We start from the raw sequence: 16,545 nt of genomic DNA, 5'->3' as shown, positions 1-16,545 counted from the left end.
TATTTTAGTATTATTAAATATTTTATAGTTTAAAAATATATGCCACTATTTAGATATTTTATTATATTAATAACATATTAAAAAATTATATGAACTAAATAAAAAATCACAGTATCACATTATCATATGATTATCACTGTATCATCTTATCATATGATTATCACAGCTTCATCTTAGCATGTAGTTATCAGTGTATCATATTGCATTGGCATTTTACTATCATGTCATTATCAATATCGTATGTAGCAGATTATTATATGATACTGTGATGATATTGCTGGATAATATAAGATAAAATCACATTATCACCTTATCATATGATTATCACTGTATCACCTTATCATATGATTATCACAGCTTCACCTTAACATGTAATTATCAGTGTATCATATTGCATTGGCATCTTATTATCATGTCATTATCAGTATCGTATGTATTAGATTATTATATGATAATCTGATGATATTGATGGATAATATTAGACAAAATACAGTATCATATTATCATATGATTATCACAGTATTACATTATCATATAATTATCATAGTTTCACCTTATCATATAATTATCAATGTATCATATTGCATTGTCATCTTATTATCATATGTCATTTTCAGTATTGTATGTAGCAGATTATTATCATCTCACTATCATAATTTTTATCTAATTTGTTTTCATGCAAGTATCATATTATCATACTATTATCATTTTATTATCGATAAGGACCTTATCATACTATTATCTTCACATTATCATCTTATTATTATAATTTTTATGTAATTTTTTTCTTATAAGTATCATATTATCATACTATTATCATAACTTTATTATTTAATTATCATCTGGTTATCATGAATTTTTTTGTAATTATATTTTCACGTGCGTTATCATCCAATTATCATAACCTTATCAAACTTTATTATTATCTAGTTATCATAATTTTTATATAATTTTTTTCCATATAAGTATCATATTATCATACTATTATCGTAACTTTATTATTTAATTATCATCTGGTTATCACTAATATCATGAATTTTTTTGTAATTATATTTTCACGTACATTATCATCTAGTTATCATAGTGTTATAATGCCGTGATACTCATATGATAATCAGACTTTTTTTTATTAAAAAAAAAATTTTCTTCAGTTTTATGATAATGACATGAAAATTCAGTGATAATTATATGATAATTAGATGCTGTTTTTTTTGCAGAAAATCATTTTCATGCAGATTTTTAGATCTAAAGTTGAAAAAAATTAACAATAATTTATTTAAATCTGAAAGTTAAAATAAAGTGTATTTATCACCACGAATTAAGAAAAAAATATCGCTAAAACCAAATATGAAAGAACACCACAAATTAAAAAAAAATCGAAAAATCAAATATGAAAGAACGGCGGAGCGACGGCGAAACGATGGCCGAGCGACGACGAATCCATGAAGGAACGAGGAAGAAGAAAAGAATAAAAATAGAGAAAAAAGAAGAATAAAAAAGAAGAAGAAGAAGAAGAAAAAAAATGGCGGAAGAAAAAGAAACCAGAGAAAAGAAAGAAGAAGAAAGAGAGAAGAAAGTGACAGGTGGTATAATAAATATGATTAGGGTAAAAGAAATATGATTAGAGTAAAATAATAATAAAAAGTAGGTATAATTATAATATAAACATGTGTTAGAGTAAAAAAATAACTGTATTAAAAGGATGAGGTATTTTCTCTATCTTTTTCTTATTGAGATAGGAAATCATATTATTTTCAAAAAGAGAGTATTTTTTCTAATTTTCTCTTATTTGATTTGTTATTATTTATTTATCCAATATTTTTATTGTTCATTAACTACTAAATTAAATTTAAATAAATAGATCTATTTATATTTTATATATGTATAATATTATGAATTTGTAATCAGTAATTCAAGGCCCAATACTATCATAATGCAACTCGTTCTGAATTTGGTTGCTACTGATTGAAAGAGGCCTAAATGTTCGAAAAGGTTCTAGTGGGCTTTACAGTTTACATTGACTCATTGTAGCTGTGAGTTGTGATAGAGCTTCTAGCCACATCCCACGTTCTAAACCACACGCCTGATTTTAAATTTTAAAACAAAACATTTAATTTTTTTTTAAAAAAATTAGAAATTTAATAGAAACGGATAAAGAAAGACTTACAACTAAGTTTAATTTAATTATCAATTAACTTTTTTAAAATCATTTTCAGTCACAAATGAGAGCATAATGCAATTATTTAACATAAATGGAATTTTTTAATTATAAAAAATTCCAAAGATCTGAACAGAATACTAAAAAAAGAAGCAAATTATAAACAACTCCACTCAATCACACATAAAACGTTGACACGCGCATTTTCACGTAAACAAAATGCTCCAAAATCTCGCAGCCTCTATCACCACCACCACCACCGCAAATTCAACACGTCTCCTCCTAATCTCCTCCTCCACCACCTCTCCTTCTCTATCCAAACCCTTCATTTCTCTCTCTAAAAAATCCCACCTCTCTCTCTCTAAACCCTCCACTTTCCCCCACAATTCAAACCCCACCTCTTACTACCGTCCTCCGATGAACAACATCCTCAACAAACTCGGGTTCGGAACCAGGTCACCCGACCCATCAACCATGGACCCCACAATCCCCCAAGGCCCAGACGACGACGTACCGGCACCTGGGCAACAGTTCAGTCAATTTGGGGCAGGGTGTTTTTGGGGAGTTGAATTGGCGTTCCAGAGAGTTCCGGGTGTTACGAAAACTGAGGCGGGTTATTCGCAGGGGCTGTTGCATAATCCTTCTTATGAAGATATTTGTACTGGGACTACTATGCATAATGAGGTGGTTAGAGTTCAGTATGATCCTAAAGAGTGTAGCTATGAGAATCTTCTTGATCTTTTTTGGTCTCGACATGATCCTACTACCTTGAATCGCCAGGTAAATTATTTTTTTCTTATGGGTTTTGGTAAATTTCTCTAATTTATACTATATGGTTCCGTTTTATTGGATTAATTTTGTTGTGTATAGTTGATTTTTGGAGCTTTTCAGTGTTATTTTTTTAGTTACTTCTGCTTGGAATTGTTTTAAAATATTAAAATTTGTCTCTTTTGCTATATCTTGATATAAAGTATTGGCTCTTGTATTTTATTTGGAACTTTAAATTATATTCATTTGATTTGTGTTTAGTGATATTGTAGACCATTTATTATGATTATGGCATAATTGAGTTCTGAGCTGCTGGTCTTTAACTAAGAATATTTATCAGCTAGCATATCTATTTGAGCCTTTGAGGTGCTGTGTTGTTTCTGTAGGAGTGTGTTCAAATAGTTGACATTTGACATCTTGTAATACCATAGTTTTATGCACATCAGAGACTGAGACCTCCGTTAATGAATTAATAGTATCAGGTTGACTTCCAAATATCTGACCTTAGACTTTGTGTGGACTCGGTAATGTTTAGTACATCGACATCCATTTCCATTTCCATCCCACTAAGATATACCAAACGCGCGCCTTAAGAGCTCATAGATATGCAAGTTACATGGTTAAACTATTTAGAACTCTTATTTCCTAGAGTTTTATTCTGGCAGATGTTTAATGGAATTATGTACATTTCTGGAGTCATGGAGGATACTGATTATGAGCTCTTTTTCTCATTTTTTTCATAAATGAATATAGTTACAGGACAACTTATAATTTGATCTTCGATTAGGATTTATTCTCTCTCTTTTAATATGTGGGCTGTAATAGTATTATATAAATATAAGATTTGGTTGTCAGGATGAACTTTTATGATTGATAATACTATGGGATCCTACTCTAGTGTTGGTCAACAGGTATAATTTATGTGGGGTTAACAAAAACAATACCTTAGTTCAATATATGCGTCTGAAACCTGTAAGCTTGACATCCTGTTGTCGTCATTTGTATTCTGATTCTGGTGATATTGTGTATTGTTTATTATAGCAAATCTTTAAATTGATTGAATTTGTCCAATTCTATGTCTTGCGGCCTAGCCATATTGTATAATCTAACATCACGTTACTTTGGTGGCCAGAGCAATGATGTGGGAACACAGTACAGATCTGGAATATACTATTACACCCCAGAACAGGAGCAGGCAGCACGTGAGTCCATGGAGCGACACCAGAAGCTCTTGAACAGACCGATAGTTACTGAGATTTTACCTGCAAAGAAATTCTACCGTGCTGAAGAATATCATCAGCAATATCTTGCAAAAGGAGGCCGTTTTGGGTTTAAGCAATCGACTGAGAAAGGCTGCAATGATCCCATCAGATGCTACGGCTAAATTTCCTGCCAGTTTAATCTATGTTAATATCACAAAGTTTCTATGTACTATGCCAGGGTAAGCATGTCTTGTGATGAATTTAATAATTCCTTGTGTATGCGTTTTACAATTTGTGTAAAGGTTTGCCTCTGCGGATTAGTTGGTACATATGAATCAAAGTTTTATGGGTTTTTTTAACAAGTACCTATGTTATAATAAAATATTCTCAAGAATACTAGTCATACTTTCAAAATTGAAAAATACAATATCTACTTTTTCTTTTGCAAAATTATACTTTCTTAATTATAAGAATACAATAATCATTAAATAAGGAATGTAGGTAGATGAAAATTAAGACTCTCTACAAATACAATCTTTCAAAATAAATTAAGATCTTTTCAATTAAGATCTTTTCAAAATAAAATTAATTAAAGATCTTTTTAAATAAAATCAATTAATTTTTTTTCAAAATCAAATTTAAATATAATTAAGGGTAATATTTGGTAAACGTTTATCTTAATATATAATTAAAGCTGATTAGATTCAATATTCGAAAAAATACGGTTTGGTTAACCAACGGCATACTAACAGGTTACTGATGGTAGATTTAAAACAAATTTTGTTTAAAATGCACAATTCAGATTTACTAAAAAATTATTAAAAATATACTAAATATTACTTAGCTATAGGTTTGTCAACGGTTTACTCACAGTGTACTAACGGTACATTAAAAATAAATTTATTAATTTTTTATAGAAGTACATTTTATAAAATACACAGTTCAAATTTACTAACAATTTATTCAAAATAAATTTTATTACAAGCTTGCTAATGATTAACCCAATGTTTACTAACAGTATACTAAAATAAAATTATTAGTTTACCATTAGTAAATTACTAGTTAATCAACAACCTTTTTAGATAAAGTGAAAAAAAAATACATCAGAAAATCAAGAGATCATTAGAGGACAGCCAACAGGTTCTTGAATATATTGCTTATTCTGCTCCAATAACTGCTTCTAATAACTAGTTCTATGCTTAACCACAAACTGAGATGAACCAACTTGGACACCATGATTGCTTATTCTGCTCCATCATTGGAGGCATGCCTTTGATTGCAACTGAACCAACTTGGACGCCATGAATTCCCACAAAACTAACCCAAAAATCAGCAATCACAAGAAAATAAGATCCAATAATCATCGCCAAACAAAAACAATTGCACCATTAAAACTCTAAATATTAATTCCGACGCCATTAAAACTCAAGAACAGAGGTTCACCAGAAACCTTCAACATCGCCGGAAAAATCAATGTCCTTTCAAACCTCTTTGGTTTCATCGTCGTGGCCTCTGAGAGATAAGTCACCGGCCCTCTCCTTCTGCTTTTCCTCTCTGCCGGCAACAGAAGAACCACCGTTCAATCACACCCGCGCCACCATCCATTGTCGCTTCATTACAATTGATTGTGATTTTAATTATGTAGGGTTTTTTGATTTGTGAGTTAAGAGAATAGACACAAATATATATGTTGAATTTTATAGCTAGGTTAAGTAATCGTAATTTTAAAAATAAAAAAGTTATTTATCAGAGAAAAAAAGAATGTCTCGTACTTTTCCAAAATGAAATGTTGCCCCGTATCTATGGGAATAAAATCAACTATTCTCGTATTTTATGTAAAAAACTCAAGTTTTATATGTAAATGAGGCCCGTTGGATGCGATTTCCTGAAGTTGGGTCAAAATTCTAACTTAGTCTACACTGGCCATATCTTTTTTAATCTTCTCTTTGAACTTACGATTTTGTGTTGTCGATTGGTCACTGCTTCTCACACTTCTCGTCATTTGAGTGACTGAGTCTAACAAAGCCGTTCACATAGGTTGCACATTCGGTTCAAATCAAATTAAATTAATTAAATTTTTACTTCTATAAATCGAATTGAGCTGAATTTATAGTATATTATTTTTTTCTAACGAACTTAATTGAACCAGTCGTTTTGGTGATTTTTGTTGTTTTCTTTGAATTTTTTAGAGTGGTTTAAACTGATAGTGAGTCTACATATTTATCCAAAACGATGTCGTTTCTTGACAAATAAGCATTTCTTTGGGTGTTCGTACGATGTGGAACTGTGCTTATAAATGAAATGGGGGAAAGCATTGGGATTGCGTACTGCAAGTAATTAGGGAAAATTATAAAATAATATCTAAAAGAACGGGAAAAATATAAAAATACATATCTCTCAAAAAGTTTACATTTAATATTTAAAAAAATCACAAAAATATGAAATAGATTTTTATTTTTTACATGGAACCACACATTGGATTACTGCAGTGTGGCACGAAGCCGCTGACGTTGAGTCGGCTCCTATTCCGCTAGCTATGCCATGTTTTGTCCTATGGCACGGTGGAGGTTCTGTAGCGCGTCATGAGCACCGAGTTAAAGGGTTGTTGAGCAACTCAAGCAAACTGCCCTACATTACTACAACTTAGAGACAGAGGGGAGAAGGTCGTGAAGGTGGTCTTGTTATCCACACCTTTGGTCCGGAAGGACCTACCCGAGTTTTCAGAGATGTATTTGATATGTATTAATAATGTTTAAATGTATATCAAATATATATAAAAAGATGTACTTTTATAAAAAGTGTGTAAATCATGTTAAGTTTTCAATTTTTAGGTAAAATTAATTTTTCTTAACTAGGTATATATTTCTGTAAATTAAGTGATTTTTGGGGTAATTTTATAGTTATTCCACGTAATTATGTATGACTAATTAGTAAATTAGTTTTCAAATAATTTAAAGGAAAGTCCTAGATTGTTCTATACAAACGAGTAAGTTCTGTTTATTTAGTGTCGGCAAAACCCAATAGAAGGCATGTTGTGAATAAGGAGCCAAAGGCCACATATTTGAGACTCAAATAATATACAGCGGTTGGTGATGTTTGAAAAGAAGCAGGAAGGATCAAAATGGATATAATATCATTATTGCTTTCATATACTAAGTTTACTAATAGCTTTCAATTTGGCCCATGTCGGTTTATTTTACCTTTAAATACATGGGATTAATAGTAAATGCAATTACAGAAAACACCACATTTACAAATTTCTATGTCATTCTTACTATTTTAATTTATAAATAGGTCACTAATTTGAATTTAATAACTGTTAGTTGTGTTTGTATAATTGGAGAAGTCCTTAATTGTATGAAATAGATAATTAATTGTTGGGCAGATCTATTTATGAGAACCACACGTTGTATTTATATCAAGCTCCCAAATGGGTCTTTTTCAAACCATTTCAGCCCGTGGAAATTGAGTTCATTTGTTGTGAATTGTTTCCTTTTACTTACAATTAACACAATTTTTCTAGCAATGGTCCAATGGATACATGCATCGAGTTATATAAATTCGAATTATAAACAAATCCATTTATTTATGGCATTATAAAAATAATATGTTAAATTCGCTTAACTAGTTAAAAATACATTTGACTAGTTATAGCACTATAAAAGGTTTTAGACATTATGATCGAAAAAAAGAGAGTCCGCGATCGCAATGACAAAATCATAAATTCTATTTATCAGAAGTACATGTTAACTCTGCAAATAAAGCAAAAATGATTTTCATAGAATGTACATAATGGAACAACTAGATCAGCAGATAATCGATCAATATTTTTGTACGGACTTATGTTCAATGAAAAGATTTAAAAGTAACTTAGAACCGGTAAAAAGAATCAATTTGAAGGATAGAATTTGACAACATATGTGATACACAAATCCATTTAACATGAGAGATTCGAAAACATGCATAGCACCTCAAAGACGTGCATACGAACCAAGCCTAAATGATGCCCTCAGACCTACTAATTTATTCACCAATACTTAACCAATTCAATAGGAAAATAAAGTTAACAGCTGCATCAATTAATAAATACTCATGTAAATCAAGAATTTAAACAAGTTAATATAGCCGGCACGTATAAGGCGGAACATCAAATGTGGGTTGCCACCATGTCACTATTTTATGATTTAACCATATGGTAAAACTAGTTCATTTATTTAATTGTTTATTTTAAGAAAAACATTCACAAGAGTCCTTCCAATTATGTGAGCTGATCTCTGAAATCATTGATCTACTAATTCACTGTCGGCGCCTCCACTTCAATAAGGATAATAACAACTACTAATTCTAACGTATTTATAATATATTTTGAGAATAAAAATTTAAACCAATGATGTAATCCGTTGAAAATAAAAATTCTATAAAAAAATTACCCCCATCGGGTAGCACGAACACATTATTCAATGAATGTTTTTTATTTAAAAATGTATCGGACATTTTATGTTTCGAACACAAAATTTTATTTTTATATAATTTTTTTAAATATCATCGTTTCGTCATATTTCAATTTACACTCTGCATAGTTATTTCTTAACTAATGCTGTTTACGGGAAAAACATTTATTTAATATATTCGGATATTATATGAATATCATTCTTATGGTGCTAAATCTTCCACTAATATAATTATTTCAAAAACAAAATATACCATGGGATATGCCCATGCAAGTTGCAACAATTAACTGTGGCAACAATTAGCTTTGGCTTTGCCTAGCCTACAAGGAAACAAGAAAAATAGAGCAATTATTAAGATGATGGTTAACCAATTTAATCCTAACATAAACCAACTAAAGCATGCTAAACACTATCTCTCACTATCATGATTTAACCATCCCTTCATCGATCCAACGTTTGGCATAACAAAATCATGATAATGATTTTTCTCCCATCTTTTTAAATTTCAGGAAAATTTAATTAAAACAGTAAACTTACAAGTTGGGTCAAATTCTTTTTGGGTTACTAAATTTTTAAGGTATTTCAAAATAATACTAAACATCAATTTATTTCTTAATTAACTTTTATTTTAAAATCATTTTTCTGATCTAATTTTGATGATGTATCTATCTTAAATTGAGGATATTTTCACGTCACTTAAAAGTTAATACACACTTTTAAATAAAATACATTATTTGGCAACCTTTTAAATTTTATATTTAATTTAAGCTATACATGTAAAGTAAGTTACTTTTACATGATATATTTTTATTATAATTTTATGCAATTATTAATAATAAATTTTCAAGAGTTTTATAATTGAATTTTTTCTTGCATTAATTTTAAACATACTTTACAACATTAAATGATAGATAACATGTATAGTAAAATATGTAATATAAATAATTGAAGAAAACTTAATAATATAGAAAATTATTGATTATTTATTTAATAAATGTTTTTTCTATTTAAATTAAGTTAGCTATTATATATGTTTAATTATCATAATATTTCTTTATTCAATAAATATTATTATTTATAAATTCATTTTATATGTACTATCTACACTTAAATATAAATGCTAAAAGATTGCCGAATTAAATACTATAAAAATAAAGTTGGACAATATTTTAAAAGTTTGGTCACAATTGATAATGATATAAATGTTTAGATTTAAAAAGTGAGACGCAAAGATTCGGATGCAATTGCAACAAAATCTTTCAAATTAAGATATAATTTAAAAAAATTAAAAGATTTGATTGCAATTAATAAAAGACGTAAAAATTTGAACTTAAAAGGTACTTTTGCCTAATATTATTGAGCTGTCCTTCTATTTTTGACGCAAACTAAGTTTCAGAATAATCAGTTGACTTGATTATCCAGTTTGAGTGTAGAGAACAAAATAATGACTTGTATGAGTATCTGTCTATTTGCCCTCTAAAATAATTGGAGCAAATTTAAATTATCCTAATTTTGCAGATTAGGATAAATTAGCAACAGACTGATTGGACTAATTTTTGTATTGAAATTGAAATTAATTGTAATTATGGATCACTAATTAGACATCTCAACCGTACAACTAATCGTATTGAATTGGAAGTTCATATGAAAAATGAATTAGGGAAGAATGATTCAAGAAGAAAGGGAGCTTTCTTAACAGCTGTTTTTGGATCAGAGGTACATAACAAATTAATTGGTTAGGTTGCATTCTTTTTTGTTTACTTGGATTGCAATTTTTACAATGAATACAAGCTGTCAACAAGAAATTCATACTAATTATTACCATGCAATTCAAATAATAATAGAACAATTACTTAATTGGAGACTAGTACTTTAATAGAAAAAAAAACTGATAATCTATTCTCTGTTTAGACTTTGGTTATTAAATTTTAAAGTGTTACAATTAATCACTATACTATGTGTTTAGTGATTCCGGCGGGTTTCTAATGAATTCCGGTCAATTTATGCCTAAGCGGCAGCCATTTGTGTTTTAATTGTCTCCCATCTCCTCATCAGCCACACTCGCATAACATGTTTTATAGTACATTTTTATCATGTCACCTTTTTCATTTTTTTTTCAAAATTAAAATTTTAAAGTGAAATATAATCCTACTAGGCATAAATTGGCTGGATTTTATTCAAAAATATGTCGAAATTACTAAAAATATAGTAGCATAACCAATTTACAACATCTTGAAATTCAGTAAGTAAAGTGCAAATAATAGAAAGTATGATAACCTTCTTAATCAATTATGCCTTAGTTTTCCGGTGTTAAATTAATTTTTTTTCTATATTTCAATAAATTATGATTTTTATGATATTTGAGTGTAAACAGCTGAAAAATTCTTTGTTAAGGAGTTTTGTGATTACCTAAAATTAAAATTTTAAATTGTTAAAGCGCAAATGATCTTGGTAAAGCGCTCTTCTAACTTAAACGCGGATTTAGAATTTTGCCTTCCAAAACAAACCTACCTAACTCGAATGAAGAATAGTCATGATATAAAAGGTTTAAAAGTGTTAGTATCGAATACGTCCAGAACACCCGATATATCTTTTGCAAAGAAAAAAATAATTCAAAGGACATAATGAATTTCCAAAATGCATGAAAAGAAATACTATTAATTTGTATCAAAATTCGTCAATCATTAGTGTTTAATTGTCCCAAAGAAAAATGTGAATATCTAAGTACATTCTTATGATGATTATCATATTAAATGCAAGTAAAATCAAAGATAAGAAAGTTGGATGGGAATTTAGCTTGAAGTTAACCTATAACTAGCTATGGCTTCACCTTTACTTCTTAGTGAAAAGAAATGAAAATAATTAGAGCATGGATAGGAAATAAATATCTAAAAGCTTAGATCAGATCTACACATTTATTGGGACCATTTTCCATTTTATTATAAGACATTGTCATTATTTGCTTAATCACAGCTCAAATCTTGTATGCATAGTCCCATCTCTTAGCCATAATGCATGTGGTTTCTGCTTTTGCAAAGGACAAAAATTAGCCAATTTTAATATTACACTAAATTAAACATTATATTCAAAGACATAATGAGAAAATTTATTAAAGTGGACATAATTTTTTTTTATTAAATCATATGTTGTTCGGCAGGGGCGTAGTCAGAAATCGAAATTAAGAAGAAAAAAAAAATAGAACTTTTTTCATATAATATACAGAATCTGAAAATTTGTTGAAATTAAGGGGTTAATATGTAGTAATTGTCTAATTAATATGACAAATTTAAAAAAAATACTTGCAAAAATTTTATTTTTGAAAAAAAAAGAGGTGCCTCTCTTATCCTCTATGTGGCAACGCCATTGTTGTTCGGTTATATTTCTAAAGCAAATGGCATGTTTTATTTTTAAATTTGTTATCCAAAACAACATTGTTATTTTATTTTTTTTTGTAAATCGCTCGATCCTCTCGAATCTTATCAACCTTAAATTTTATATGATTGTAGTGGGACCGCGCCCCACCTCGCCCCATCCTGGTACCCCCACTTAATTTCATATGCATGCTAATTGGTAAAATTGGGATAATTAACCTAATTGAAATCACATTTTTAAGATCAATCCGGTGGTCACAAATGTCTATTCAGTATTCAGTGTGTTGCTTTTATATTCATTCCCATAGGCTAGTAACTATTCTTCTTTTAGAAGAGAAGCAATCAGTTTAATTAGTAAAACCAATTAAAGATAATTAGTTGGGTTAAAATAATATTAATACACGTCATTAGCAGGTTTGACATGCTCATTTAAACCCGAATTTCCTAATTAATATCATTAATGCTTGAATTCAATCTGTTGCAACATTTCCATCATGATTTATTGATTTTGACACCCAAAGGCAATGATATTTAAAATTACTATTGGAGCAGACACCTCAAATATAACAACTACAGCTTCAAATTATCAACATGGCATTATTTTTATTAAAATTTAAGGTTATTTATGTATAAAATTTCAATTTTTCGCATTTATAGGGATTTAAGTACAATGTTAAAACTTGATATATAAAAATTTAACTTTTCCTTTTTTGTCATTTTACAGTTTAGGATCATTATCCGATGTCGGTTCATTCACTAAAAACCGCCAAAGCGACATTATTTGGTGAAAAAAATAATAGCTTGATGCTAGAAAATGCCAACAAATGGAAGATCAAGCTTTTTTCTGGTCAAGTTTTAAGCTTTATACTTAAGTCAGTACAAACGCAAAATGTTATAATTTTATATGTAAATAACCAAAAATTTATAGAATTAGAATTTAAAATAAAATGTATGATACAATAGATAATTGATAAAATATTAAATTGCATTTTTTAGACTATTTTAAAATGGGATGGAGAAAGTATTTTTAAAATTTTATAAAATGAAAAACAAAAACTTCTAAAAACAAGTGATATTATTATTAATAAATTTTCTATTTAAGGTTTCACCTTAATTAAAAGGCTTAAGGTCTGAAAAACTACCGACCTTTCAATTTTTTTTCAATAGCACCCTCACCTTGTAATTTTTTCAATAGCACCCTATTTTGTATTTTTGGCTTTCAATAGCACTCTAAATTAAAAAAGTTAGATGATTTGATTATTATAAGGATGAAAATTTTCAAAAAAATTAAATTTAAAGGTGAAATCATACTTTTTTCTACTTGGACACTTTTAAACAAGTCCTTTAATTTTAAAAAATTCAAATAAGTCTTTGAAAAATGAGTTTAATTTGATGATTTAGGGTGCTATTGAAAGTCAAAAATACAAAATAGGGTAAAATTGATTGTTTTACAAGGTCGGGGTGCTATTGAAAGTCAAAAATACGAAATAGGGTGTTATTGAAGAAATTACAAGGTGAGGGTGCAATTGAAAAAAAATTGAAAGGTCGGTAGTTTTTCAGACCTTAAGCCTAATTAAAAGGTTGATAAAGGTAAGTTTCCCGATTAAAAAACCGAGTGAAGTATCATTAAATATTCCTAATGAAGATCAGTAAAAATAAATAGGTAATGTAAAATTAGTTGCCTTTATTAAAGGCCAACATTCCTTAACAAAGCATAGAAATTATAATTTCTCCAGACACCAAATCCTTCTCCACACGCTACACAAAAGCCACCGAAGCTCAGTTTTTACATATAAAAAACGCAGCCAAAACATCAAATCCAAAGCTCAAAAATCTGAAGAAAAATGGCGGATTTAGATACTACAGTAGTGGCAATGCCTAAGGTGATAACTTTTCTGTCGTCTCTTCTTCAAAGGGTATCGGAATTAAATGATATTAACGACGAGATTTACCCGCAGAGGATCTCAGTTTTTCATGGGTTAACGAGGCCGAATATTTCAGTTCAAAGCTATCTTGAAAGAATTTTTAAGTATGCGAATTGTAGTCCTTCTTGCTTCGTGGTTGCGTATGTTTATCTTGATCGGTTTGCTCAGCGACAGCCGTCTGTTCTTATTAATTCTTTCAATGTTCATCGGCTGCTTATTACCAGTGTTTTGGTGTCTGCTAAATTCATGGATGATATGTAAGTTCTTTCTTTATAATTCTATCATGGCTGCTCTGTTCTTGATTTTGAATTGTTTTTTTTTTCTCTTCGATTTGCTAACTTTGTGTAGGGTTTTTTTGGTGTTTGATCTCTGTTTTTTCTGCTCATTACTTAAAATTGGGTCTACGTCCAATCTGATTAGTTGCTAACCACGACCTTTTATTGGCTATTGCTATTGTTAAGTTCGGAGTGTTTATCCCATGCATTGGTTGTGCCATGTCATATTTACAACAAGCCAATGAGCATTTGCGATAGGGAATCTTTTAATTATTATTTAATTTTTTTATTATCACTTTTTCCACATGGCTAACGCATCATTGGCTTGTTGCACGAATGACATGGCGCAACGGTTGCGTCTAATAATTTTTCGTTAAGTTCGTATGAGTTTATGGTCTGAAAGTTAATTAAAAAATGTATTGGAATATGATAAAGAGGCAATTTAGTACTACTAAGACTTTTTATGATTTAGTTTCGTGAACTTGTTAATTATGAGTTGACTGGTTCACGGAGCGGTTATGACATGTCATTTTTGCAACAAGCGAATGAATGTTTATGATATTGAAATATTCATCACTAAATATTTTTGCATTGCAAATGTCTCATTAGTTCATTGCATGAATAACATGGCACAATTCTTATGTCAAATAATCATTCGTTAATCTTTTATCAATTAGGGATCTGCATTGGAGGGTTTATTCAACGAAATAAATCAAACTAACTGTAACTTTTCAATTTTTCTTAACCATCCATTACCAAAATATATATAAAGTGAATTTTATATGTTACGGTCGGTTATATTGGTCAATTAAATAATCGAATTTCATTTTTTTTAAATTAAAAAATTAATTTTGGTGTTATTTTTTAGTTATATACATATTGAGAGGGCAATTGATATATAAGTCCTATACAAAATAACAAAAACTCCTTTAATTTTCAAAAAATAACATTATTTATATATAATTCATTTATGCAATCGATTTGGTTATTTTGTAATTCTAATACTGAAAATCGAAGCAATTAACCAAGAAAAGTAAGGTTGTTTTCCAAAACCGAATCAAATTAACCCAAAATAAAACCAAATCAAAATCTCGGATTGGTTTGATTGGTTAATTCAGTTTTACCCGAATATTGCACAACTGATACCTCTAAGCCTAATTAATAAAAATTGATACTATAATCAAGGGAGCAATTATTTAAAAAAAATAAAATAAATTTAATATTAATTGAGAATCATATGCTAAAAACATGATACCCTACTTGGCTGTGTATATTGACTACCACAGAGTAAACACACAGAGAAGCCAACTCTGCTTTACTGCACAATCACATTAGTGGGCTTCTGTCTGCCAACTTTTTCAATGACAAAAATCTAAATGAACCAATTGAGCTTACCCATAAATGTGCATGTCACAGTAAAATTAACATCATAATGAACTGAAATTAATCATATTTTCTGGTTTTGGGTTGTTTTCAGATACTACAACAATGCTTACTATGCAAAAGTTGGTGGGATCAGCACAGCAGAAATGAATCTTCTTGAACTGGATTTCTTATTCGGTTTAGGGTTCCAATTAAACGTGACACCAAACACTTTTCATACTTACTGCTCTTATCTCCAAACAGAGATGCTCATGAGTCAATCTTCTCCTGTTGAATTACTAGAATCTCCTCTAAATTTGGCAGCGTCGTTAAAAATTCATTGCTGTTTCAGTGAAGATGACCAATCTGCCCATCAAAAGCAACTTGCTGTTTAGTTTATTATTAGGATTATTGGTTAATTTGTGTATTGAAAATGGACTGATTTGATAGGTTTATTTATGAAATGGTAGTAATAGTATTATTGTAGAAAGTTTGTGATCATGTGGGATTGAGGATTTTTCACATGCATTATGCTAAATGTCATTGTGCTTCAATTTTCTTTGCTTTTAGTGTATCCTCCATGTTCCTTAGTACCATACTTTTATCCTTTTTGAGTCTCTGGCATGATGACAATTTCACATGTTAGTGTTAATTATGCATTTTTTTTGTTTTGGAATCTTGAAAAATTCAAAAATAAGGAGTATTAATAGGCGATTTTCTGTAAAATATAAGCAGTTAGAAGTGTCCCAACTTATTTTGTCCGAAGACTATTCTAATACTTAAATCGGTAGGATTTTTCTGAGCATAAAAAAGAATATTATAGTGTTTGTTGTTTATAAAATTTTTTTAGGTGAATTAAGTTTATAATATGAGATCAAAAAAAAAGTTCGCAATATAGAATTAATAATCATCTATTAATGTCATGTGGCATAATTATTTATATTTATCGATAAGTGAAAGTCACGGCATTTCTAAATAAACGTATCAATTAAGTACTTTTATTAATTGACAATTATAAATATCATACCACATC

General features: G+C 29.2%; 2 protein-coding genes across 2 annotated transcripts; both read left to right on the top strand.

Annotated features, from left to right (window-relative positions):
• The first annotated feature begins 2,297 nt into the window (after window positions 1-2,297).
• LOC126674747 (peptide methionine sulfoxide reductase A1-like) lies at window positions 2,298-4,490 on the top strand. The gene is made up of 2 exons (XM_050369246.2): window positions 2,298-2,938; window positions 4,059-4,490. Exons 1-2 carry the CDS (start codon window positions 2,378-2,380, stop codon window positions 4,308-4,310), a joined length of 813 nt encoding a protein of 270 aa, XP_050225203.1. The 5' UTR covers window positions 2,298-2,377; the 3' UTR covers window positions 4,311-4,490.
• Window positions 4,491-13,660: 9,170 nt separating this feature from the next.
• On the top strand, window positions 13,661-16,081 carry LOC126674749 (cyclin-U4-1-like). The gene is made up of 2 exons (XM_050369248.2): window positions 13,661-14,132; window positions 15,628-16,081. The coding sequence occupies exons 1-2, from the start codon at window positions 13,795-13,797 to the stop codon at window positions 15,905-15,907; spliced, it is 618 nt and encodes a 205-aa protein (XP_050225205.1). The 5' UTR covers window positions 13,661-13,794; the 3' UTR covers window positions 15,908-16,081.
• Window positions 16,082-16,545: the final 464 nt, after the last annotated feature.

The sequence above is a fragment of the Mercurialis annua genome, linkage group LG3 (genome assembly GCF_937616625.2).
Source record: "Mercurialis annua linkage group LG3, ddMerAnnu1.2, whole genome shotgun sequence".
In the NCBI taxonomy this organism is placed as follows: domain Eukaryota; kingdom Viridiplantae; phylum Streptophyta; class Magnoliopsida; order Malpighiales; family Euphorbiaceae; genus Mercurialis; species Mercurialis annua.
This window is presented reverse-complemented; position numbering and strand designations above follow the sequence as displayed.

Bases quoted from the DNA above. Each gene is read 5' to 3' on its own strand.
- LOC126674747 (XM_050369246.2), top strand. From the start codon at position 2,378: ATGCTCCAAAATCTCGCAGCCTCTATCACCACCACCACCACCGCAAAT. The intron at 2,939-4,058 runs GTAAATTATTTT...TTTGGTGGCCAG, and splicing joins CTACTACCTTGAATCGCCAG to AGCAATGATGTGGGAACACA.
- LOC126674749 (XM_050369248.2), top strand. From the start codon at position 13,795: ATGGCGGATTTAGATACTACAGTAGTGGCAATGCCTAAGGTGATAACT. The intron at 14,133-15,627 runs GTAAGTTCTTTC...GGTTGTTTTCAG, and splicing joins GCTAAATTCATGGATGATAT to ATACTACAACAATGCTTACT.